Genomic DNA, 23,793 nt, shown 5'->3' with positions numbered 1-23,793 from the left:
GGAGTTCCAAATTCGAGAGTCATCAGCTTATAGAGGGTATTTAAAGCAATGAGAGAAAGTTGGTTAGGAAGTAATGGAAAGGTCTAATTGACTAGCGATAGTATATGGAATTTTCAAATTTCATTCTGATGCTGCCATCTTGTGGTCATTTAATTTTATTTTCTTTAAATTGCTAATGCAGTTTTTCTAAAAAAATTGAATTATAGCTAATTTACAATATTGTGTTAGTTTCAGGTGCACAGCAAAGTGATTCAATTATATATATATATATATATATAATATATATATATATATATATTTCAGATTATTTTCCATTATAGGTTATTACGAGATATTGCACATAGTTCTCCGTGCTATACAGTAAATCCTTGTTGCTTATCTATTTTATACATAGTAATATCTGTTAATCCCAAACGTCTAATTTATCCTTCCCCTCTTTCCCCTATGATAACCATAAGTTTGTTTTCTATGTCTGTGAGTCTGTTTCTGTTTTGTAAATAGATTCATTTGTATTATTTTTTAGATTCCACATATAAGTGATATATAACACTTGTCTTAGCATTTTAAAAAGAAGTTTAATAAAATTCTTTCTAATGATTAACTATACAATTAAAAAACAAACTCCGATATTAACTGAATTATAAAGCTAATTATCTTTTCGATACTGGCTTCTTTTTCTTTAACTGTAGAGAAACTGGTATGTGTCTGTGTATTTCAAAGTATTTAATTTAATTTTTTAAATTTGTTTTTTGGGGGGAGAGGTAATTAGGTTTACTTAGTTATTTATTTTTAGGGGAGGTACTGGGGGATTGAACCCAGGACCTTGTATATGCTAAGCATGTGCCCTACCAGTTGAGCTATACCCTTCCCCTATTTCAAAGTATTTTAACATTGTCATATTAATAACAGGTAGAATTTTCAGGTAGAAAAAAACTAAAAGACTTAGGTAACTCGCTAATGGCTATAAAGAAATCAGTCACATTTCTTGCTTCTTTGAGTTTATGGTGCCAAGAACAACAGTGCCATGGAGACGATTCCTCAACAGTATTACTCTCTCAGAGGAATGTCTTCCTTCTATAATATATGCAGAAAATACTCAGCATTGTGATTGAGATTCCAGTAGGAATCACATTTTATGTTCATATTTATTATTTAGAGATTGGAACACATTCTTCAGGAAGAAAAGATATTTATGAAAGTGAGAAAAGTTAATTAAAAAAAAATTTTCCCCCCCGAAAAGTATGATGAAAATTTTTAAAAGGAAAGGATTATGTTTTAAGTCCTTAGGTTTAAGTTTACTTTTGTCTGTAATGCTTGGTAAAACAAATTTAGTTAGCTATAGTTAGGTAACACATAGCAGGTGCCCAAAGACATTTTGAATAACTATGCTTTGACCAGAATTTTGAGCAGGATAAAATGTTTTTGGACTTTTGGCTCCCTTATACTAAATATGTTACTTCTTAGAGTTCAGATATAATCTGTGAAGCACAAAGAAAAATTCACTTTTCAACAAGTATAATAAAGGCAAAATCTTTTTCCTTTATAACCAATAATAGATGTACAAATAAAAATAATTTTACATATTTGCTAATTGATTTTCATATCACTGAATATAAAACCCAAGAAGATATGAAAAATCTTTAACTGAAAAAATCCATCAACTGCAGGGCATGGATACTCACACTGATCTCCCAGAATTCTCCCTTGGAAGCTTTTTGTTTGTTTTTTGTTTATTTTTTTGCCTCTTAAAATAATACAGGCATCATTATGCCAAAAAAAAAAAAAAAACAACAACCCAGGAAAGTTTAGAAAACAACAGGCAAACAGAAATAAAATGAAAATCATCTGTTACCCTGCTACCCATAACGAATCATTGATGACATTTTGGCATACCCTTCCAGGTTTTTACAAACATACATATAATCTGAAAAATAAAAATGAGATATATCACAGATTGTTTTATAACTTTCTTTCATGTCATAATCCATTCTGAACATCAGTCCATCTCAAAAAATATACATTATCATTTTTCATAATTGTATACTTTCCACATACAGATTTATGTACCCAATAAATTAATAATTCTCTTAAACTCTTAAAAATACTCACAGCCTTTAACTCCACATTACCACCCATGTGAAATTCAATGGTTTTGCCCATAATGAATACTCCTTCATTTCCTCGCACAATAGCACGGCCATCAACTTTTATGTTTAAATCACTAGTAGCATTGCTGGTAATCTGAAAATTGAAAAAAAAGTAGTGATGAAGAGTTTCTAAGTTAAAGTGATAATTACTATAGAGATAGAGGAACAGGAGTTTCAACCACAACATATGAGAGGCAAGTGTTTTCATTCATGTTTTATAGATGTTGAAATAGAGGTGATTTGGTAATGATCACATATAGTAGTTAGTGACAAATCTAGAACTAATCCCTTCCACAGTTCTGGAGTTCTTTCTTTCACAGCATTATATTAGTAAAACTACCCCCCTATACTTTGTAACTTTAGACAATTGTCCTCTTTCATTAATAAAACAAACAAAATAGATCATACCCTTTCAGTAGATGCTTTCTGAACATTCAAACTTTTCACTCCACTTGGCAAGTGAAACTCATGAGTTTCATAGTCTGTGCTGAATAAGATATTTTGAGTCCTTGGGTCGAAAAACTGCATACCAATGTCGCTTGTAATAGAAGTCTTGTTCTTTTCTACACTGAGCTTTGTTGTCCCTTGCTGAAAAACAATCTTCAGAAAGACACTTTATCATGAATATGTTTTTGAAGAAGACTGTATCCAAAATTTACCAAGAACATTATTTAAAAAGTTCTATAAAAACAGACTAACTTCAAATAATTTTAACTACCTCTCTCTGACAGTCTCCATTCTCTTGGGAGAAGAGTTCTTTAAAACGAGGGCTTACGTACTTATTTGCTATGGTGCTCAGCAGAACTAGACGGTCGCAGAGCACAGGGACCAGGCCTAAAGTGGGCAGGAGTGGTGAGGATGCCTCCTTGAGGTTCTGGTCAGTTGAAAACCGATGTTACAGTAGCCACATGGCGGGGGCTGTCACTGACTAGACTGGCGTATTCTCTTCCAGAATCCCAGAAAGCAGAGGGTATTCTAACCTGGGAAGGTTTCCTCCATTAGAAACTCAGAAGTTTACTCAGAAAAGAGTAAATCATGTATTCTTACAGTAATTATATCTATCACAGAAAATGCTACCATGGAACAAAATCTAGAATGTTAAGAAAATATCTAACACTAATAGATTAGAAGACCAACAACATTATCAAATATATTTATGAATTTTCTCTAAAGGAAAATATCCACTTCCAATAATCAACGCTAGATTTTTACAAAGACTTTTTCTCTTACAGCCTGGTCACTTACAGGCTGGTTGTTGCCAGTGATGACCAGATTTTCGTTTCGCCTTCCTCCTACTGTGCTCTTATAAAGAGGATGTATAACTCCCATGTCAGACACTTGCTTAAACCGAAGCAGACCACTGTCATGAAACTCCATGCTGTCACAGCCATTTGGTCCAATGCGAATCACAGCCCAGATGACAAGTGTTATCTAAAAAGAAATCAAGCACACATTTAACATAATTGGAAAACAAACAGAAAAGATAATTGTCAAAGGATTAAACTCCCCAAAATGTTTCATCAGTGAGATGAACACAACAACTGGTTTTCCACTTATAAACAAAACCAATTTCACTTTTATCATGGTTTTACTCGCAAATAGCTAAGAGTAAAACAGTGCTAAAGGGTCTGTAATTTAAAAAGAGCAGTTTCTATTTCTTCTACCTCTTCTATATCTCGTCCAGGAACAACCACTTTCAACAATTTTGGCTATTTTGTCTAGAATTTATCTTCATATTACTAAATAGTATGTGTATAGTATTCCTTCACTGACCAATTTTAGGTTCTATCTATTACCTTCCTGTTTTAGCAAAAGAGAATTTTAGCTCATTTATATTTCTTCTTCCCCAACTCCAATCTCAAGTTCTGGTTAAATCCATTTTCAGCATTATGACGATATAAATACTGTTCACTTCGAAGTCAAATACTGTACTACGATGGCAATTCCTTTCTTGTACTTTGTGTCTTTCTGAGTTTAATGTTTACTTTTCTTTCATTTGCATAGTTTCTTTGAAAATCAGACTAAATCTTCTCAAAATCTCCAACATTTCTGTAAAATGTCTCTCAATAAAATGTTCTAAAAGCCCAAACCTCCCAGAAAATTTATTAGTTCTACTTTTCTTTCTAGGAAGTCTCTCTGGAAACCCCATCTTCTTGCTCCTATCTGGGCTCTCACCCCTGGGTCCGCTGCACAGCTGTGATCATGAACTTTCCCTTCACTTTCAGGCTGGAACTTCCTTTTGTCTATCTCCTGTGCTGGATACTCAGTTTCCTGTATCCTTGGCTTCAACTTTCTTGGTTTAGTACTTTCCATGGCTTCCTTAGAAAGAATGTATGTGAAGTAAATATTTTTGAGAGTGTGCATGGCTAAAAAAAATGTCTCTATAGTCCCTCACATTTGACTGATAGTTTAGTACACATTTCTAGATTTGAAGTTATTTTCTCTCTGAATTTTGAAGGCCCTGGCTTTCTTGCCGTCTAGTTTCCAGCACTGTTTTTGAGAGGTCTGATGCCACTCTGATTTTATATTCTTTATACATAGCCTGTTTTTTCGTTTCTGGAAGACTTTAGAATCTTCTCTTTATTCCTGTCTTTTAAGTTTCACAGTGATAGCCTTGGTATGAGTCTTTCTTACGCATACGCTGGACCCAGAGTGGTAGTTTTCAACCTGTTCTAGGAAGCTTTCTTGATTTATTTATTTGATAACTTTTCCCCCAGTGTGTTCTCTTTCTAAAACTCCTATTAACAGAATGTTACAGTTCCAGGATTGATTCTTTAATTTTGTTGAACATAGTGGTTTTATCTTCCAATATCTATGTATCTATGCATCCATCCATCCATGTGTGTGTATTTCTATGAGTTCTTCCATATTCTTTAATTGTTCCTCTTTAATGGCATGCTATCCTTGTTTAATGGCTGCAATATCCTCTTCCTTCTCTGAAGATACTGACTTTGGTGTGTGTTTGTTTGTTTTAAAGTTTCCTGTCATTTGCTGCGTTTTCTCCATTTCCCTGAATCCCACTTTCCCCATGGTTTGGGTATTTTTGGTCTCAGTCATTTCCCAATTCTGGGAGCTTTCCATAAAAATCTATTAATCCCTGGAGGCTCCATGTTCATATTTAACAGAGTGGTTATAAAAAAATCCATAGAAAGTTCTGTGTGGAATGGGGCTTATGACTGACAGCCTTCACAGTGGGGAGATTAGGTGGCTTTTTCACGGGGACCTGTCAATTGTCAATATCTTCAGGTCTTGTCTTTGTGTTCTTCAGTTTCTGCCGAGAAGGCTATTTTATCTCTTGCCCAGAAGATACAAGACTGGTGCCAGGGAGCTGGAGGTGGAGGATGAGGCTAATGGGGCCTCAATGTTCAGGATTCAGAATTCAGACTTCCTGCTTTCAGTGTGGAAACCCATCCCTACCTCTCTGGGCAACGTCCTCAGCCAGAAGGAGTTTCCTCTGGTTTGGTGTGGGGTTACCAGCTGCCTGACTGCTGGCTGGAAGGGGAGGGAGGCTGAGGATCTCAGGCTCCTTCCACGGATTTTTCAAACAAGCTCTCTGTTCTCAGTTCCCAACTCACTCCTGCTTTTCAAGGGACTTGTACTTCCAGTTCCTGAGGCTTTTCAGGATTCTGCAAGGCATTTCCACCAACGCACCCTGCAAACCCCTCCCCAACACGCAGTTCCTCTTCCCTGGTAAGTTATTTGCCATTCCTCCTCCTCCTTTTTGTCTGCATATATTATGGTGTAGGATTTTGGTTGCCTCCAACTTTCTTCCAAGATATTTCTGTTTCTTGACATTGTCACCTTAGGATGAGTTTTTAGAGAGGAGGGGGATGAAAATGTCTTCGTTTTGCCATCTTAACCATAACTTTCCGATAAAATAAATTCAGAACATGGCTCCTAGTAAAGTTATCTGCAATATCAGCTCTTTTTGATTTAAGTGAATTAGACACAAATGTTTTGGATGTACATAAAATTCAAAGGACTGGTTTGAGAGTATTAGAAGTAAAAAATACAGTAAGTGGAATCACTTTAGAATTGCTGTATCCACATTCACACTCAGTCTTAGGTACACCAATAGTCACTCTCTGAAAATACCTACCCACAGTGCCAGACTGGCTCAGATTTAACCCTCAGTAGTTACAACCTTGGATTAAATGTCTTCTTCTTTAAGAAATCAAGTGTCTTTGGAAAAGGCAGCCCACCAGGCCCTCGCACCTTAGTGTAAACCAGTCTACCCCAGATCCTTTCACTCTTTGACAACAGATTTAAGACTACAATATATAACCCTTTACCGCCATCCAAGGTTTACAGTTTTAAAGTTGAGCGGAGGAGTCAAGAGTAAATTTGGGAAAAGTTGAATGAAATCAGGAAGGATTATATTTTTAGGAGAGGTGAAGGCAATAAAATCATCTTGGCAAAAAGGTCTCTTCTATTGAGTGACTCTACCCTTTTAAAAGTTAAGTCTTTTAGAGGAAAGAATCTGTGAACAATTTTTCTAAATAAAACTAATACATGGCAATATTAGCATACTAGGTTTTCATATGGAAAATGTTCATTAAAATTCAGTAAGACATAAAACAATGAAGTTTGCAGCATCGAGTGACTCTTCTTTTCATGAACAATTTCTCTGTGGCATGCAATGCTGTTTGATAGCATTTTACCCATGGTAGAACTTCTTTTAAAACTGGAATCAATTCTCTCAAATCCTTTTTTATTAACTAAGTTTACATAATAGTCTAAATCCTTTGTTGTCATTTCAATAGTCTTCCCAGCATCTCCACCAGGAGTAGATTCCATCTCAAGAAATCACTTTCTTTGCTCATCTGTAAGAAGCAACTCCTTACCCTTTAAAGTTTTATCATGAAATTGATGCACTTTAGCCACATCTTCAGGCTCAATTTCTAATTCTACCTCTCTTGCTATTTCCCCCACATCTGCCGTTACTTCCTCCACTGAAGTCTTGAACCCCTCAAAGTCATCTGAGGGTTGCAATCAACCTTTCAAACTCTTGTTAATATTGATATATTGACCTCTTCCCATGAGTCACACATGTTCTTCATGGCATCCAGAATGGAGAATCCTTTCCAGAAGGTTTTCGATTGCTCAGATCCATCAGATCCACTATCCCAGATCCACTATCTCTAGCAGCTGTAGCCTTACACAATGTATTTCTTAACTAATAAGACCCGAAAGTTGAAATGATTCCTTGATCTACGGGCTGCAGAATGATGTTGTGTGAGCACGCATGAAAACACTAATCTCACTGTACATCTCCATCAGAGCTCTTGGGTCACCAATGCATTGTCAATGAGCAATAATATTTTGAAAGAAATTTTTTTTTCTGAGTAGTAGGTTTAAAATAAACAATGTTGTAAACAGAAATGCTATCATCCAGACTTTGCTGGTATATTTATAGACAGCACAGACAGAGTAGACTTAGCATAATTCTTAAGGGCCTTAGGATTTTCTAAACGGTAAATGGGCACTGGATTCAACTTAAAGTCACCAACTGCACTTGCCCCTAACAAGAGTCCACCTGTCCTCTGAAGCTTTGAAGCCAGGCATTGACTTCTCCTCTCTACCTATGAAAGTCCTAGATGGCATCTTCTTCTAATATAAAGCTGTTTTGGCTGCACTGAAAATCTGTAGTTTAGTGAAGACACCTTACTGATGATCTCAGCTAGGTCTGGATAACTTGCTGCAGCTTCTACATCAGCATGTGCTGCTTCTCCTGGCACTTTTATGTTATGGTGATGGTCTTTTTTTTTTCTTAAACCTCAGGAACCAACCTCTGTTAGCTTCAAATTTCTGCAGCTTCCCCATCTCTCTCAGCCTTCATAGAATTAAAGAGAGGAAGGGCCTTGCTCTGGATCAGGTTTTGACTTAAGGGATTGTTGTAGCTGGTTTGATCTACCCAGACCACTAAAACTTTCTCCATACCAGCAATAAGGCTGATTTGCTTTCCTGTCATTCATTTATTCCCTTGAGTAGTACTTTTAACTTCCATTAAGAATGTTGCCTTTGCATTCACAGCTTAGCTAAACGTTTGGTGTAAGAGGCCTGGGTTTCAGCCTGTCACCTTTCACATGCCTTCCTCACTAAGCTTAATCGTTTTTAGTTTTTGATTTAAAGTGAGACACCTGCAACTCCTCCTTTCACTCGAACACGCAGAGGCCATTGCAGGGTTATTAACTGGTCTAATTTCAGTATTGTCGTGTCTCAGGGAATAGGGAGGCCCAAGGAGAGGGAAAGTAATGGGAATGGCCAGTTGGTGGAGCAGTCAGAACATACATTTATCCATCAAGTTTGCTCATCTCATATGGGCGTGGTTAGTGGCAACCAAAAACAATTACAATAGTAACAGTCAAGATCACTGATCCAAGATCACAATAACAAATATAACAATAATGAAAAAATTTGAAATATTGTGAGAATTACCAAACTGTAACATGGAGACCAAAGTGAGCAAATGCTGTTGGAAAAATGGCGCCAACAGACTTGCTCAATGCAGCAGGGTTGCCACAGACCTTCAATTTGTAAAAAAAAAAAAAAAGAAAGAAAAAGCAGTATCTGCAGAATGTAATAAAGCTAAGTGCAATAAAACAAGGTTTGTCTGCATAGAAAAGCATAAACAGGGTCCCAAAAGAAATTATAGAAACAGAGTCCATGATTTCACTAAAAAAAAAGATGAAAAATTCCCCATGGTAATTAAGAAAAGAATATTCTGTACTATATACTCACAATTAAATTGATGACAGCCAGGATAAACAGAAGGATAATTACACAGATGGCTAAATTGCCCTTTCTCCCTCTCAGTCCGGTTTTATGCAGGCGATCCTCATCAATTGGAATATATCCAGCTTTAAAGTTACTATTGTGCTCTTTATTGACGTTCCTTCTCTCAACAGCCTTCTCACGCATGGACTTCTTTACAGGACCATTGGAACTTTGCTAAAAACAAAATACAACACAATGGAAGAGCCACACCCTCTCTTTTTGATGGATTTACTTATTAATTACAAATTGATAACCAAAGAGAGCTAAATTGGTTAGTGATATATTTCCACTAATAAACCTTAGGTCAAGTCACGATGAGCTGCAGCCTCCGAGTAAGGACATTACTGTGCTGAGAAGGGTGGTGGAGAAGAACCTTCAGTATGACTATTTGATAACCTATTTCCACTGTCTGCTTTGAACAGTCTTACTGTCAGTGAAGTGAACAGCTAGCTCATTTGGAGGAAGAGTTGACACAAACATTCTACAGTAGGTCATCTTGTTTTTACTAGTGATTTGTTTAATTACACATACTTTCTCATTACATGAAAAGAATTCAGAAAGGCTGACACATTTTGTTATTCATCACTCCAATTGACTAAAGCTAATGTTATCCTAGACCAGCAGTTTTCAACGTACGGGCTGGGGAGCCCTGGAGGGGTTCTCAAACCCTTTCAGGTGTCTGGAGGATGAAAACTATTTTCAAAATAACACTAAAATGTTACTTTCCTTTTTTATTCTCATTTCATGAATGTACAATTGACCCTTTTACAATACAGGTTTGAACTGTGCAGGTCCACTTTTACTTGGGTTTTTCCCAATAAATAGATTGGAAAACTTCTGGGAGATATGCAATTTGAAAAAACTTGCAGATGATCTGCATAGCCTAGAAATATTGAAAAAATTAAGAAAAACTTAGGTATGATATGAATGCATAAAATATATGCAGGTATTAGCTATCCTTACATAGGCATAAGGTGAGTGACATTTAATATAAAATTAGTAATATGTTCATTTTCTTACTGTTTTATAACTTTGCTTTCACAGAGACACATTACCGTACAGTATGCCTCTCTCTGGTAACTGGAGAAACTACATGTCAGCCTATCATCACTGGCAAGTGATTTTAAAAAATGCAGCGTTTCCAATACTGTATCATGAACATGACTGTAATGAAGTTTTTGTAATGATTCATTCACTAGTGTATAGGCTAGGCTACTGGGAAGCAATGGTATTGATTACACTAGGCTACCATAAAGCAATCCTATTGCTGCTTCTCTGTTATCAATGCATGAATACCTGTAATTAAATATGAACTTCTTTTTCCTATTATCTTTTCATTTTTGATGACTAGTGTTAGTAACATATATAACATCTACTGTGTCTTGTATAAGACAATATTGATGTAGGTACTAACAGACAATTCATCTTGTAAACAAAGTAAACTTACGTAATACAATGCAGTACTTTTCCTTGATTTTCTTAGTAACATCTTCTTTTCTCTAGTTTACTTTATTGTAAGAATACAGTATATAACACATATATTGTCTAAAATATGTGGTAAGGCTTCCGGTTGACAGCAGGCTATCAGTAGTTAAAAGTTATATGTGGATTTTCGACTGCATGGTGGTTCGGCACCTCTAACCCTGGGGCTATTCAAGAGTCAACTATACAGTGGAGCTTCCAGAGGCTACAGGACTATATGTGATAACATCACTGTTCTAACAGCTAATAGAATGTGTGCTTGTGTATTCCCATGTTTAAAAAATTTCTCAGTTTTAACTCCTAACATGGTAAATATCAATGGATATAACCCACATAAACAAAAACTCTTTGGGATCCTCAGAAATTTTTAAGAGTACAAAGAGAACCTGAGATCAAAAAGTTTGAGAACCTCCTATTTAGACTATGGTTGAGCAACATTTTAGGTAATAATATGGCACATCTTGAACACAAAAGGAATGGGTAGAAGTGGATACTGCCCAACGTCCATATTTTTTAGAGCTCTGAGGAAATTCCTATTAAATAGGCATTTATTCAGCACTTTATGCTTAAACACTAACACTATAAATAGGAATGAAAAAGAAATAGAGGAAAAGATCCTTATCCTCTAGGTATTACAAATGTGATTTGGGCACATGAAATAATTAGCAATGCAATATTCTGTAGTTCATGGAAGAAGAGACAGTATGGCTTGGAGTTGTTGGGGAAACCAAAAGGAGTAGGTGGGTCAGATCTGGCAATGTAGGGAGAATCAAGTTGGAAAAGCAGTGAAAGTTTTTGGACAGCTGGGTGCCAATTCTAGTCTTTTTATCTGTTTATTTGGGAGTCACTAGAGGTCTCTGAACGTGGATGACAGATGTTCCAGGATGCTTGATGTGTGGGCATTTGTAGAAGACACGGGAAAGAAGAACACCAGCCAGCAGGCTGTTGGGGATATCGTAGTAACAGAGATTTGAGGTAATGAGGGCTTAAACTAAGGTGGGATGAAAAAGGAGAGATTAAAAATACACTTCAAGAAAAGAGTTAACTGAATTTGTAGCCAGGTTCAAAAAAATCCCTCATGTTTACTGAATGGTGACTACACAAACACGGGGACTGATGCAGGGAGAAGATTTTACACATGCTGCATTTGAGCTGAATGAGAAACAACCACGTGCCTCAAAGGCAACAGGAAGGATGGGCTGGGATATTACATCAGTCAGGACTAGAGACACAGATTTGACAGTTCACAGTTTACTGTGAAAATCAGTATAGAGGGAAGAGAACAAAGAGCCAAAGATGCAGTCCTGGAAAACTTTAAATGTGCAGAAACAGTGGAAAATTAGAAATACAATGAATGACGCAAGAAAACTAAGAATGTGCAGTGTTGCTGAACTTGATTTGTCAAGAAGTGCCTCTGTGACTTTCAAAGATGAGCTGAGTAGCAAATTGGTAAGGAAATAGTCCCCTAAAGATGCCAGCATGTATATATTTATTTTTGAGTCCAGAAGGAGAAAATTGGAAAGAGAGATGACTGTAGCTAGAGAATGACGTACTGTCAGAGGAAAACTGTGCGTTTTGTTGTTGTTGTTAGTAATTCTCTCTCCTTTCCCCCTGTCCCCACCAAACCGGGGAAAGACTTGGATGTTTTATGGCAGAGGAAAGATGCCAAGGGGGGCAAAGATCAATATCTCAGGGTTGGGCAGGATAATGAGGGAAACAAGGCCCTTTAAGAGGCAGGAAAGAGAGTGATACAAGGTACAGGAGAAAAGATAGTCTTAAAGTGAACAGTCTTCACTGAAACAGTTCACATCAAGAAGAGAAAACATTCTTTTTGCTGGGGATGTAAAAGGCAAGGTCATCTGCCAAGAATGAGTGCAGAGGGGAATTGGAATCTTATCATGGTTGCAGGGATGACAGGCTGGTTGAGGGCTTACGGAAAATGGAAAAAGATAGGAGTAATTGTGAGTAGGTTGGCAGATAAAAATGTTTAAACTCCAGAAGGCAGTAAGAAAGGCTCCATAGAAGATAATTCAACCTACTCAACAGATTTTTATCACAAAACAGGTTACTGAATACAGCTGTGCAAGTTGTGTATCTGCATGAGGCACAAATCTAAGAGGGTGCATTGACACTGCAGATATGTTAGAGTTGAATATGCAACTCTTTGATAGTTTTTTGGCCAAAGGCAGTAAAATACCTTAAAGGAAGTGTGCTTTAATTTTTAGACACACTATGTGCTTATGACAGTGCTTACAGATAGGCATTTTAAAAGTCTTAACCCAAAGTTCACATGTAAGCCTACATAAAAGAGACCTCAGACGAATTCTACTCTTGCCTGCCAATTCATGTACATGACTATATTTAACTTGATGCAGTTATCATTTATTGAGGCAATACTAAATGCCAAATACCGCAGACTACCAAGATGAGCACGACATAGCACCTACCCTCAACGAACTTAATTACAGGCCAGGAGAGCAGGAAGACAGGGTCACTAACAACTGCAGTTCGACATGCTAAGTGCTGTAGTAGAACAATGCATACAGTAATGAAAGAGTGCCTAAGAGGAATGCCACTCTACTCAGTCAGCAGAGGCACCAGATGAAGGTTTTTAAGAAAAGTTGAGGTTTCAGTTGAATCTTGAGGGATAAGTAGGAATTAGCCAAGTAAAGTGCAGAGAAAGGCATTCCAGGCAGAGGGAATGGCATGTTAACTCTGAGCACAAGTCATCTCTGTGTGGACTAATTTTGGTAGTTTTATGTGGATGGTGAGGAGGATGAGTATAGAAATGGGGCAAAAACTGAAGTGAGAAATGTGGTTAGGGGCCAGTAAATGAGTGGACATAAGGACTACGTCAAGAAGGATGGACTTTATGCTGAAGGCAATGGAGAACTACTGAAGATTTAAAATAGGTTAGTGATACAATCAGATTTGCATTATAGCAAAGTCAAACCATAAAGAGATGAAAAGGACTAGAAGAGTTTAGAGATGAAGATATCAACAGCAGGTGATCCTAACAGTCCAAATGAGGGCTTGACTGAGCTTTGGAGTGCAGATGAAGATCGGGGAGAGGCCTTAAGTGGTTGAACTGACAGGACCTCGTGATTGACTGGAGGTGAGTGTGACACAGGGGGATCTAAGATGACTCCCAAGTAGGACCTGCTACATACTTCGTGGGATCTGTAGCAAAAAAGAAAATGTGGGGCTCTTTGTTCAAATATCAGGTCTGGTACAACAGAGCATTAAACGAAACGCATGTCCCTTCTGAGCTCCCTTAAGCTGGCCCTACTCCTAAATTTGTGGTGAGGTTAACCAAGTGAATGGATGGTTGTAGCCCTTTTAATGGTGAATATGACGCAATCCGGTTTTGAACATTTCTGAGTTTGGGATGCTTGTGGAAAATTTAGTTAAGTTCAGGCTGGGGACATAAATGCCTAACTCTGAAGTGGAGATTGAGGGATGGATCAGATTACCCAGTCTATGTATAAAGCAAGAATAGCTCAGTGGAACCTCAAGAGAATCAATAGGTGATGGAGATGAAAAAAAAAAAAAACAATGGACAATTTTAATCTCAACAACTGCAAGAAACATTGTCTCCTTTCAATTTCACTCCTCCCTTTAGATTTTATTTTATTGTTAGGATCTGCAGCATGCCTACTGTCTTTAGCTGATTTGTCTGCATGTGGCAGTTTGACTTTAAGCTTTGAAGGCAGATGTCATGCCTTCTATTTCTTACATCCCTTAGAATGACTATTCCAGTGATATCTATCTACTAGGTCTCTAAAAGCAGTTATTTACTTAAGGAAATCGTTCCAGAAAAGATTTTCTGGAAACAGAATGTTGGCAGCTTAACTCTTATTTACTTTTTCAACAATGCTGAAGAATGAGACTTTTTCAAAGAAACTGTTACACCACGTTTTTTCTTTTTTTTGGGGGGGGGGAATAACAGTTAAGAGAAAGTGACTATTAAAATAATTTTTATTATAACAAATCACTCTAGTAACTATAGGTATATATATGTGTGTGTAAAGTATATGTATGCATATATATATATGGCTTGCTTTTTGGAAGAAAACAGCCTTTTAAACTATTCTAAGTTACAAGTTTCCAATGCAGATCAGGAAATACTTGATAAAGCATTTAAAAAAAATGATTTTAAACCAACTGGATAGGAGACAGTTATATAGTCTTAGTCTTGGTGACTAAGTCTCCAAAAGCCAAAGCAGGAGGAGAAACCTGGATGTCTGCATTTGGGGATGGCAGAAACAAGAAGTGGCCGCAAGCTGACACCCAGGCAACAGCTGACAATTTCTTGGCCCATGTCAGGGGAGGCTCGCGGCTCCGGGGTTGAGGTTATTTTTACTCGCATCTTCGCTGGCCACGGAGCAGGGCATGTCCCCGGCACGTTCTGACGCAGGCTCCGGGCTGCCACCGCCGCCTCCCGGTCCCGCAGGACAGCGACCCCTCCTCACCCGCCGAGGGACAGCCAGGCCAGACCGAGGGCCGCGGCCCGCTCCCCCTCCCCCTCCCCAAAGCCCCTGCCCGGGGTCCCGCCCGGCCTTTGCCAGCATCCCGGGCGGCGGACAGCTCCTCCCGCCCCGCCACGCCCCGCGGAGCTCGGCCCCGGCCCGCCCTCGCGCCCCGGTCCCCGCCCGCCGGCCGTACGGCGGGCCCCACCGGCAGGACCCCGTCCTCCCCGACCCTCCAGTGCCCGGCCGCAGTGGGGCTCACAGACCTGCTCGGCCGCCGCAGCCGCCGCCGCCGCCGCCGCTGCCGCCATCTTCCCGCGCCCGCCGCCGCCGCCGCCACCGCCCTCCCCGCCGCGGCCGCACCCCGCGCGCCTGCGCCTGCGCCCTGGAGGGGCGGGAGCGGGGCCCGCGGCTCGCCGCGCCGCACCCCGCACAGCCCAGCCCCTGGCGGGGAGGGTCCGAGCCCGCGCGCCGCCGGTGCCCGCTCCGCTGCCCTCTGCGCCCTGGGATTCCACACGACCTCGGGCCGCCTCTAGATTCTTCGAAAAGGGCGCCCTTAAAATACGGAGGACGCCTCTCCGTCCCCTCCTCCACTCCCCGCCACGAGGGGCTGGTGCCGTCCCGAGTCCTCGTTGCTTCACGTGCCGGGGTCTCCCTGGCTAGGGTGGGAAGGGGGTGTTTTAGAGAGTACACGTGGACGAGGAGGGAGGTGGTGACAATGTGGACAGAAGTTAACAAGTTTTTGATTTTAGGCAGCTAAAATCTTGAAAACCGAGCCTCCTTAAGGAGGACATACAGTCACTTAAGGTATGCTTCTTATCTTTACAGGGACTATGAAGTCGGATGCTTTTTCTGTGGTATTGGGGTGGGTTTTTCATTTTTTATTGGAAATAGTGTGGCTTTATCTCCTGGGGAACCTGCTTTAACAGATATTTACTGCACATCTGGAAGCCACTCAGATATACAGGTAACTAGAGTACACATTCCTCTTTCCCTGCCCTCAATAGAATCCAATAATCCTTAGTTTAAAAAAAAAATGCTGTGAACGCCGCGGCAACAAGGGTACAAGAGCTGTTTCTCAGGTAGCTGAAACCACTTCTAAGCACCTCTGGGCTCTGGGCTGCCCAACTCAGCAGGAACCATCAAAGAGACTTGCTGGCCAAATTTTCCTTTCTCTGGGAACCAGATCAGTTTTGCTATTCTGATGACTGGAGCCGTTATTTCTCTGCCCTGCCTACTTTACATCAGAGGACTGTCGTGAAGTTTAAGTTAGACACTCTCATGTGGTAAGGCGCTCACAATCTTTTCTCTTCTCTCCTCTGATTTTAGCTAATGTCAGAACCTTGCTGGTCATCAGTCTCTGCATATCCTCTTTCCCAATGCTGAAACAACTTGACTCCCATCTCTAGTCTCACTCCTGCCTGGGTCTTCAGGACAAATCTCATCTTAGCTGGGAAGACTGTGAGTTATAGCCCGATGCTTTGGGAGTCAGTATAAGTCTCTGTTAATAGTCTGGCTGTGGTCCCAATTATCCATTCAGATAACCGGGCTTTTGACTGATGCTTAGTTCCTGTCTCCAGTTCTTGTCTTGTAGTTCTTACTCCCCAGACTTTGCCTCTTTCCCCTCTGCTTGGAAAATCCTTCTCTTTTTCTCTGGCAAGCATGCTTTTATTCACCCTCCAAAAATCCATTCAAATGTCACATTCTCTTTAAATCCTTCCCAGGTGTATAAGCAGTTTTAGCTGATCCGTCCCTTATCTCTGCTCCCGGTCTTTTCTTGCATGCACTTCAGATTGCATTGTATTTTATTTTGTTTTCCTGCCTGACTTCATCTAAAAAATGGGGAACTCTATCTGGAAGGCCCACATCTTACTCATCCTTTTATCTCCAATGCCTAACACAGTAATGGCACTTAATGTCTTAGAAATCTGCCCAGCTTCTAAGACCAGTAGACCTGTCTTGATCTTGCCAGCCTCTCTCCCATTTAGGTGGTGAGATACCTGATAACAGTTATGTCCTTCTGGCTGTCTGAAAAAATATTACCGCTTCTCTTCCTGGAGATATCCTCTCCATCCTTCCAGAACTGGCTTTAAATGTCACTTTCTTCTATAGCTTCCCCGATCCTTTCTTCAGGGGTGTCAAGGATGAGGTAGAGGAAGGATCAGGGTTACCGTAAAATTTTATATTTACCCCGTTTAACTTGTCATATTGAACTACAGCTGTGTCTCTCTCTCTGGAAAATTGTGAGATGCTAGGGAGAACGGACTGAGTCTAATTTTGACTTATGATTAAGGCAGATGTTTCTGTCACACTAGAAATTCAGTAAATGTTTATCAGATGTGCTGAAAAGATCTATTTCAACATCCTTCATCCTAGAAGATGTTCTCATGCTCATATCCCTCTCCTGGGGGTGTTTACCGGTATCTTACAATGTAGATCATACCCACTGCAACCTTGCATCAACTTAATGTGTCCTAAACTCACCCCTTCAATGACCATTTTCACAGAGCCAAGTATTTACCATGTGTCTAGCGAGCAAAGCTGAAAAGATTGAGGTCAAGGTGCCTTCTTTTTTGAACTAACTATAATGATGGAAACCTGAGTTGAGATAGAAGGAGTATCTGGTAGCCCTCAAAAGTCACACTAAGTCTACATTCCCCCCCCCTTCTAATCTGTATTTGCTACCAATGTTCTATAGTAGTTTATTTACATGATAATGTGATAGTTATGATATATTAAAATTTTCCTCTTATTTTTGTACGTTAATCAATTGTGGGCATGAAATAAATTTACAGAAAAATTCTAAACTGTCGCACTGAGCAGGGAACTCTTATTGGTATCGCATAGAATACAGCATCTCTGCTTCTGTCCATTGGGGGGAACTGTCATCAGCTCAGGTCCCTACCAATTAGTTCTCCAACGGATGATTAAAAAAACCTTTTCCTTTCCAGTGTGGCAGAGAAGACAAAGGGCCAAATGAAGCTGATAAAATGAAAACCAGCACTCAGGGTACAGAACACTGAGTAAATGGACAAATTAGTGTTTTCTACCTATGAGTGGAGACAAAGTGCCTTGGCAACACCACCAATAAAAATGAGATTTAGAGTAAGCTTCATGCAGGTGGGTCAGCGAAGGCTAAACAATTTTCTTCAAATAGTAATACAGGCCCTAAACGAAAGGAGTAAGGTTCTAATGTAGACAGCTGTAGGACGAGAATAGCATGGCACACACCCAAGAGGATCAGGGCGCCTGAAAAAGCCTCCTGGCCAGAACAGAACAGATTATGCCTTTGGCCACACTGGCTAAGAGCCTGCAACTGTCCCTAGTGAGCAAGCACTGGAAATTATCATAGAATTCCACATAGGATTCCACTGTTCATCCTTGTGGCTTCTTGCATATATTTATGTTCAGTGTAGTGTGAAACTACACACACTGCTCTCACTCTGAGTGGATTTGGTTCATCTTTTGTTGGCTTCTTAAAATCCCAAATTAAAAATCTCTCCAGGTGACTGATGTAGGTAAAATTCAGAGCGGACAAAATTAGGGACTTTCAGAAAGTCTATTCTATCCAGACATTTGATACATTACACTTCTCTAGAACAAATGGCTCCTGGCTGGGTGGTTGAATTATGATGCCCTAAGAACAACCAATGGGCTAATAAATTTGCTTACTTCTACCTCAGTGGGATTATGACATCAGACACCAAGCAGCCAGTCATCTCCTTCCTTCTTTCCTTCCTTGCTTCCTTCCTACCTTTTTTTCCTTCCTTTCACTTCTTTCTCTTTCTGTTAACAGTTCAGTTTAACAAACTTTTACAGAGGGCCTAGAATGTGCCAGTTGCTGTGTTGAGGATATAAAGCTAAATAAATCTCTGCCCTTTTCTTTAAGAAGCTTACATAGGAGGTGCACAAGTAAGTGTAACACAGTATGACAATTGCAACATGAGCCATGTGCCTAAAGTTAGAGAGAGAAGAGAGTGATGAGCTCTGAGGGGCTGAGGCAGGCAGGAAGATTCTGTCCATTTGAGCTGGGTTTAAATGTATTAAAAGTGCAACTGTAGAGAATCCCCTTGTCTGTTTCCTGGAGGTTAGGTGTATTAGTTATTCCAGCCAGCCTGCAGAATAAACTGTATGCCAAAAAGATGTTCAGCTTTGCTGATTGGCTAACGCTCTCAGAATCAAGGCTCGACCTGAATTGAACTGAGCCAAAAGAATGAAACAATGGGCAAGATTTGCTCAATCTGAACCGTAACCAATATGTTTTAAGAAAAAAAAAAAAAGGCAAAACAGCATTAAAGAATATTAGAACTGCAAGAAATCTTAGAGCTCATCTAGTCCATGTTTTTCATGATATAGATAGAAAAAAATGTGGCTCAGAACGATTAGGGACTTATGTAAACTCATGGGAAAACACTAATTTGCAGAGTGTGTAATAAAGCAAGAGTATCAGAGTTCCAAGTTTATTCTTTCAGCTTCTCCGGGACACCTGATAGTGTGCCGGAAAGAAAGATCGAATCTTTATTTTTCCCCAAATAATTGCCTACTTGATCATATCCTAGAGTAATTGAATAGAAAAAAAATGAGCGCATCTTACTATTCTCCAAATAGAACCTTTACTTCTTTGATACTGTCACGTGTGTATATATATATACTTTTAAAGTAGAATCCCAACCTTGTTGAACACCTGCTTGTAATTTGAAGCATATGGATTCTTCTTTAATCAGCAGCATTGACTGTGGGCCCTACAGGCTCTAGTTCTGTCTCTTTTTTTAAAGTGAAGTATAGTCAATGTACAATGCTGTGTTCATACATAGTGAGTCAGTTATACACATGCGCGTATGTATTCCTTTCAGTTATACACACACATGTATTCAGTTATACACACATATGTATTCTTTTTCATTATAAGTGACTACAAGATATTAAATATAGTTCCCTGTGCTAGACAGTAGGACCTTGTTGTTTATCTATTTTATATATAGTAGTATCTGCAAATCCCAAACTCTCAATTTATCCTTCCCCTTTCTTTTTCCCCCTGGTAACCATAGTTTATTTTTTGTGTCTGTGAGTCTTTTTCCATTTTGTAAATAAATTCATTTGTGTCATTTTTTTATATTCTACATATAACTGATATGTGGTATTTATCTTTCTCTTTCTGGCTTACTTCACTTAGTATGATAATCTCTATGTCCATGCATGTTGCTGCAAGTGGCATTATTTCATTCTTTTTTATGGCTGGATAGTATTCCATTATATATATGTGACATATATGATATATACAAAATATGTGTATTTTATATATACATATATAATATATATACACATACCATAACTTCTTTATCCAATCATCTGTTGATGGACATTTAGGTTGCTTCCATGTCTTGACTATTGTAAATAATGTCTAGATCTCTCTTAAACTGATTGTTACCCAGCACTCATCAGAAGCTCTGAGGAGGAGATCGTCATTAAACGGCACTTATGAGGATGCCCACTTATTCCTACAGGTGTGGAAGTTCTTAGCTTATATCAAGTTGCACTACCAGAGAGCTAAGAAATGAAGTGTCAGTTGCTTGGCCCTCTCTTTGATGGCATATGTTCTAGTGTTACCCCCTTGGCATTGATCAAAGATGACTGCAAGAACAATCACATCAAGATTGTTTCTATATTTTCTAAAAAAGGGGGGAGGTGTTATTAAGGACACTTTCAGATGTGTTGTTCTATACTCTCTGGAAAAGGATGAACATATTTTAGAATTGTTACCAGAAAAATGCATTTTTATTCTAAGAATTGGTATATATAGTTTTAAAATCAATAATAATCATATCACTTTTCCTTTTTGCCTTGACTGCCACAAAACCCAGAAATAAATGTAAAGTAAGGCTCAATCTTAGTACATAGGTTTAAATTGGGGGCATATTTGCTTTTTCCATTAAAATTTTTTCTAAATCTACCAATGATATTTTCTATAAATCTTTTACTGTAAGTGAACTCAGATCGTTTTGGAAACTTTGGGAGGATAAATAATGAATACATTTGTAAAACACTTCCTTTGTTTTGAGTCCTTGGGGGCTATGCTTCTTTGTTATTAGTAAATACCCAGTTCCTGCTATGGACAACTGTGGTCCAGAGTTCTACAGAAACCAAGAGGTGCATGAAATGACTGCAGGCCTGAAGGGTCTTAAATCTAGTTGTGGGGCTGGAATATCACAGAGATAAATAACATCTGGTAGCATATTCTAAAGTGATTTTGTCATCTACAAAACAGAAATAGACTCACAGACATAGTGAACAACCTTATGGTTACTGGGGAAAGGGGGTGGGAAGGGATAAATCTGGGAGTTTGAGATTTGCAAATGTTAGCCAGTATATATAAAAATAGATTAAAAAACAAGTTTCTTCAAAAAAAAAAGTGATTTTGAAGACCCATTGTACCCTAAGACCCTATAAGTCTATTAAATTAGTAATATGAACATTTGGTCAAAGTGTATTCTATTTTAAGTTGGCTTAAAAATTGATATTTTGACTAACATTTTTTGAATGCAGTAAAGTTTTTGGTTAATTTTGTCTCTAAATGAGTTTTCATAAAAGCAGTTTGTGTTCATGGTAGAAATTTGGAAAATCAGAAAAGTATAAAGGAGCAAATTAAAATCATCCATAATCATGCCTTGGGTTCACATTGTATAACATAACACAATATATATAATTCAGTGTCCTGCTTTTTTCACTTAACGTTATATAATAAGAATTTCTAGATACTAGATATTCTTTAATAACAAGATTTCTATTGTGAAACATTTCATTGAATGATTTGCTCAATCATTACCCTATTGTTGATTTACATTGTTTCCAACCTCATTTTCTCTAGTAAATATAATACTGTGATTTACATTCGTAGTAATAGGGATTATAGCATTTAGGAAGTCCTAACTATAATACATGCCAAGTACTGTGCTAAGTACTTCACATAAATGATCTTATTTAATCTCTTAATAATCCTGTGAAGAACTATTGTCCCTTGTTTACAGATGATGTAAACAAGGATTACAGGTCAATTAAAATGCCCACAGCAATAAAGAGAATTTAATCCTTAATCTGACATAAGCAAATATTCTGACTTGTTTTTATGAATAATAGAACTGTTCAAAGATTTCAATTGCCTATTAAAATGTGCAATATTAGTTCCAAATTAAAAAATCTATGAGATTCTTTTCCATTCCCTTCCTTCTTCTTTATATTTTCTTTTAAAACTGTCTCTAATGAATATTTAGTGTTTTTTTAACTTTAGTCATTGTTACTGTACTATGATGAAATAATATGTTATATCCTCTTTATAGTACTTATTTTTTGTTAAGATATAATTAACATAATATTATGTACATGATTCACTATTTCTATATACTGTGAAATGATCCCCGCAATAGGTGTAATTAACATCCCTCACCACACATAGTTAACAAGTTTTTTTTCCTTGTGTTGAGAACTTTCATAGTCCTTATTTTGTAGTCTACAGAAAATACTAGGAATATAGGCTCCAGAAACAAGCCTTTCATTTTTATTAGAGGGCAACAGAACCACTGTAATTAAGAGGGGAAAAAAAGGCGGTGAAAATTCTGAATTTTACCGTAGTTGGACATGTGCAATGTTCACATTCTCAAATACCTGAAAAAAATGGAACTGAATTGAACTAGCCAGCTGACTAGCTAGCTGAGGCCCTGCTCCACCCCTACTGTTTTAATGACTAGATAAAGATGATTTGCAATCAGCATAAGGATTCTAAAGTGCTTAATGATGGTTAAAATGATTTCATTTCTTAAGTAGTTCAAACTCTCACTGTGGCTCAATACACCCTTTTGAAATAGCGCCAAACCAGGTCTGAACTTGCACAAAGTCTCAATTAGAGAATTCATAATTAAACGAAACTTTAGAGTGCTTAATGATTCTAAAAATAGACCAAATGGTGTTTAACCCGGAGAGATTTAATTTGTGAACATCCTGGAACTAAAGTCTATTTACCTGGGCACCCCCCTCTCCCCAAACCTTGGGTGTTACAAATGAAGAATTCAAGGCTTGAGAAGTGAGAGAATCAAGGAGCCAAACAGGTGCTTTCTTCAGAGCCTAACCAAAAGCTTCCAGGGAGAAACGCCCTCCGCTCTTCTAGACAAGAAATCTCCGGCTGCCCCCCATTCCACACTGCCAGCGGGTCTCAGTCCATCAGAGGATCCGGGAGCCACCATCTGTGGTGGTAGCGTGTTCCAGCCCCGGCTCAGCCCGTGGTCTCAGCAGCGTTGGGCACCCTCGCTTTCCGCCACCAGCAGCAGCACGAGCAGCAGCAGGACGAAGAACAGCAGCAGCAGGAGGAACGGCGGCATCGCGCGCGCTGGCAGGTGCCGGGGACCCCGGGGATAGCAGGAGGGCTGGAGGGCGGCTGGGCGGGAGGCGAGAGGAGGGCGCAGCGAGGGCTGGGCGGCTACGCCGTCGTTGCCAGGATGCGGGCCGCGCGCGTCCCTAGCAGCCGCCCGCTCACGTCAAAGTTTGTTTAATAATCGCCCGGGTATTTATGGCGGGGGCTGGGGGCGGCCCCGGGGGAGCCCGGAGACCGCGCGGGGCAGCGGATGAGGCGTGGCCGCTGTGGCCCAGGGCACCTCCCCCCCGGCTTCCCGAACCCTGCCCCGTCCGACCCCAGGGGGAGGATGGAAACACCAGCGACGCTCTGAGCCCCTCAGGAAGATAACACCTTTCCCGCCACATCGCCCCGCGGTCCTGCGGAGGCCACCCCTTTGTCCCCTCCACGAGTCCATCTCCCAGAGCCGGGCGGAGCGGAAAAGCGAGCGATGGCGGATAACCTGAGGAAACTGGTCTCCAACGAATCGTTACGATCCCTGCAGGACAAGCTGGAATGCTGGCTGAGGGAGTACAAT

The 23,793-nt window shown here is 39.4% G+C and overlaps 2 protein-coding genes across 10 annotated transcripts in view; one reads left to right on the top strand and one right to left on the bottom strand.

Annotated features, from left to right (window-relative positions):
- SGCB (sarcoglycan beta) overlaps positions 1 to 15,405 on the bottom strand; it is a 20,014-nt gene extending 4,609 nt beyond the window's left edge. Inside the window, exons 1-6 of one of the 2 annotated variants that reach the window (XM_074348148.1) lie at positions 15,142 to 15,254; positions 8,889 to 9,098; positions 3,393 to 3,578; positions 2,556 to 2,747; positions 2,110 to 2,241; positions 1,853 to 1,924 (exon numbers count right to left, since the gene is read on the bottom strand). In XM_074348148.1, the coding sequence (XP_074204249.1) occupies positions 1,871 to 1,924; positions 2,110 to 2,241; positions 2,556 to 2,747; positions 3,393 to 3,578; positions 8,889 to 9,098; positions 15,142 to 15,186 (819 nt within the window). In that variant the 5' untranslated portion in view covers positions 15,187 to 15,254 and the 3' untranslated portion in view covers positions 1,853 to 1,870. Of the gene's footprint in view, positions 1 to 1,852; positions 1,925 to 2,109; positions 2,242 to 2,555; positions 2,748 to 3,392; positions 3,579 to 8,888; positions 9,099 to 15,141 lie in introns of both variants that reach the window. The other variant, XM_074348144.1, reaches the window with a different exon arrangement.
- The window catches only part of SPATA18 (spermatogenesis associated 18), a 43,891-nt gene continuing 35,502 nt past the window's right edge, over positions 15,405 to 23,793 (top strand). Inside the window, exons 1-3 of one of the 8 annotated variants that reach the window (XM_074348128.1) lie at positions 15,405 to 15,682; positions 15,805 to 15,842; positions 23,034 to 23,793. In XM_074348128.1, the coding sequence (XP_074204229.1) occupies positions 23,707 to 23,793 (87 nt within the window). In that variant the 5' untranslated portion in view covers positions 15,405 to 15,682; positions 15,805 to 15,842; positions 23,034 to 23,706. The other 7 variants (XM_074348135.1, XM_074348125.1, XM_074348120.1 and 4 more) reach the window with 7 other exon arrangements.

Source organism: Camelus bactrianus, chromosome 2 (assembly GCF_048773025.1).
Source record: "Camelus bactrianus isolate YW-2024 breed Bactrian camel chromosome 2, ASM4877302v1, whole genome shotgun sequence".
Classification (NCBI taxonomy): domain Eukaryota; kingdom Metazoa; phylum Chordata; class Mammalia; order Artiodactyla; family Camelidae; genus Camelus; species Camelus bactrianus.
Note: the sequence above shows the minus strand (reverse complement) of the source record. Positions and strands in the feature narration are given on the sequence as shown.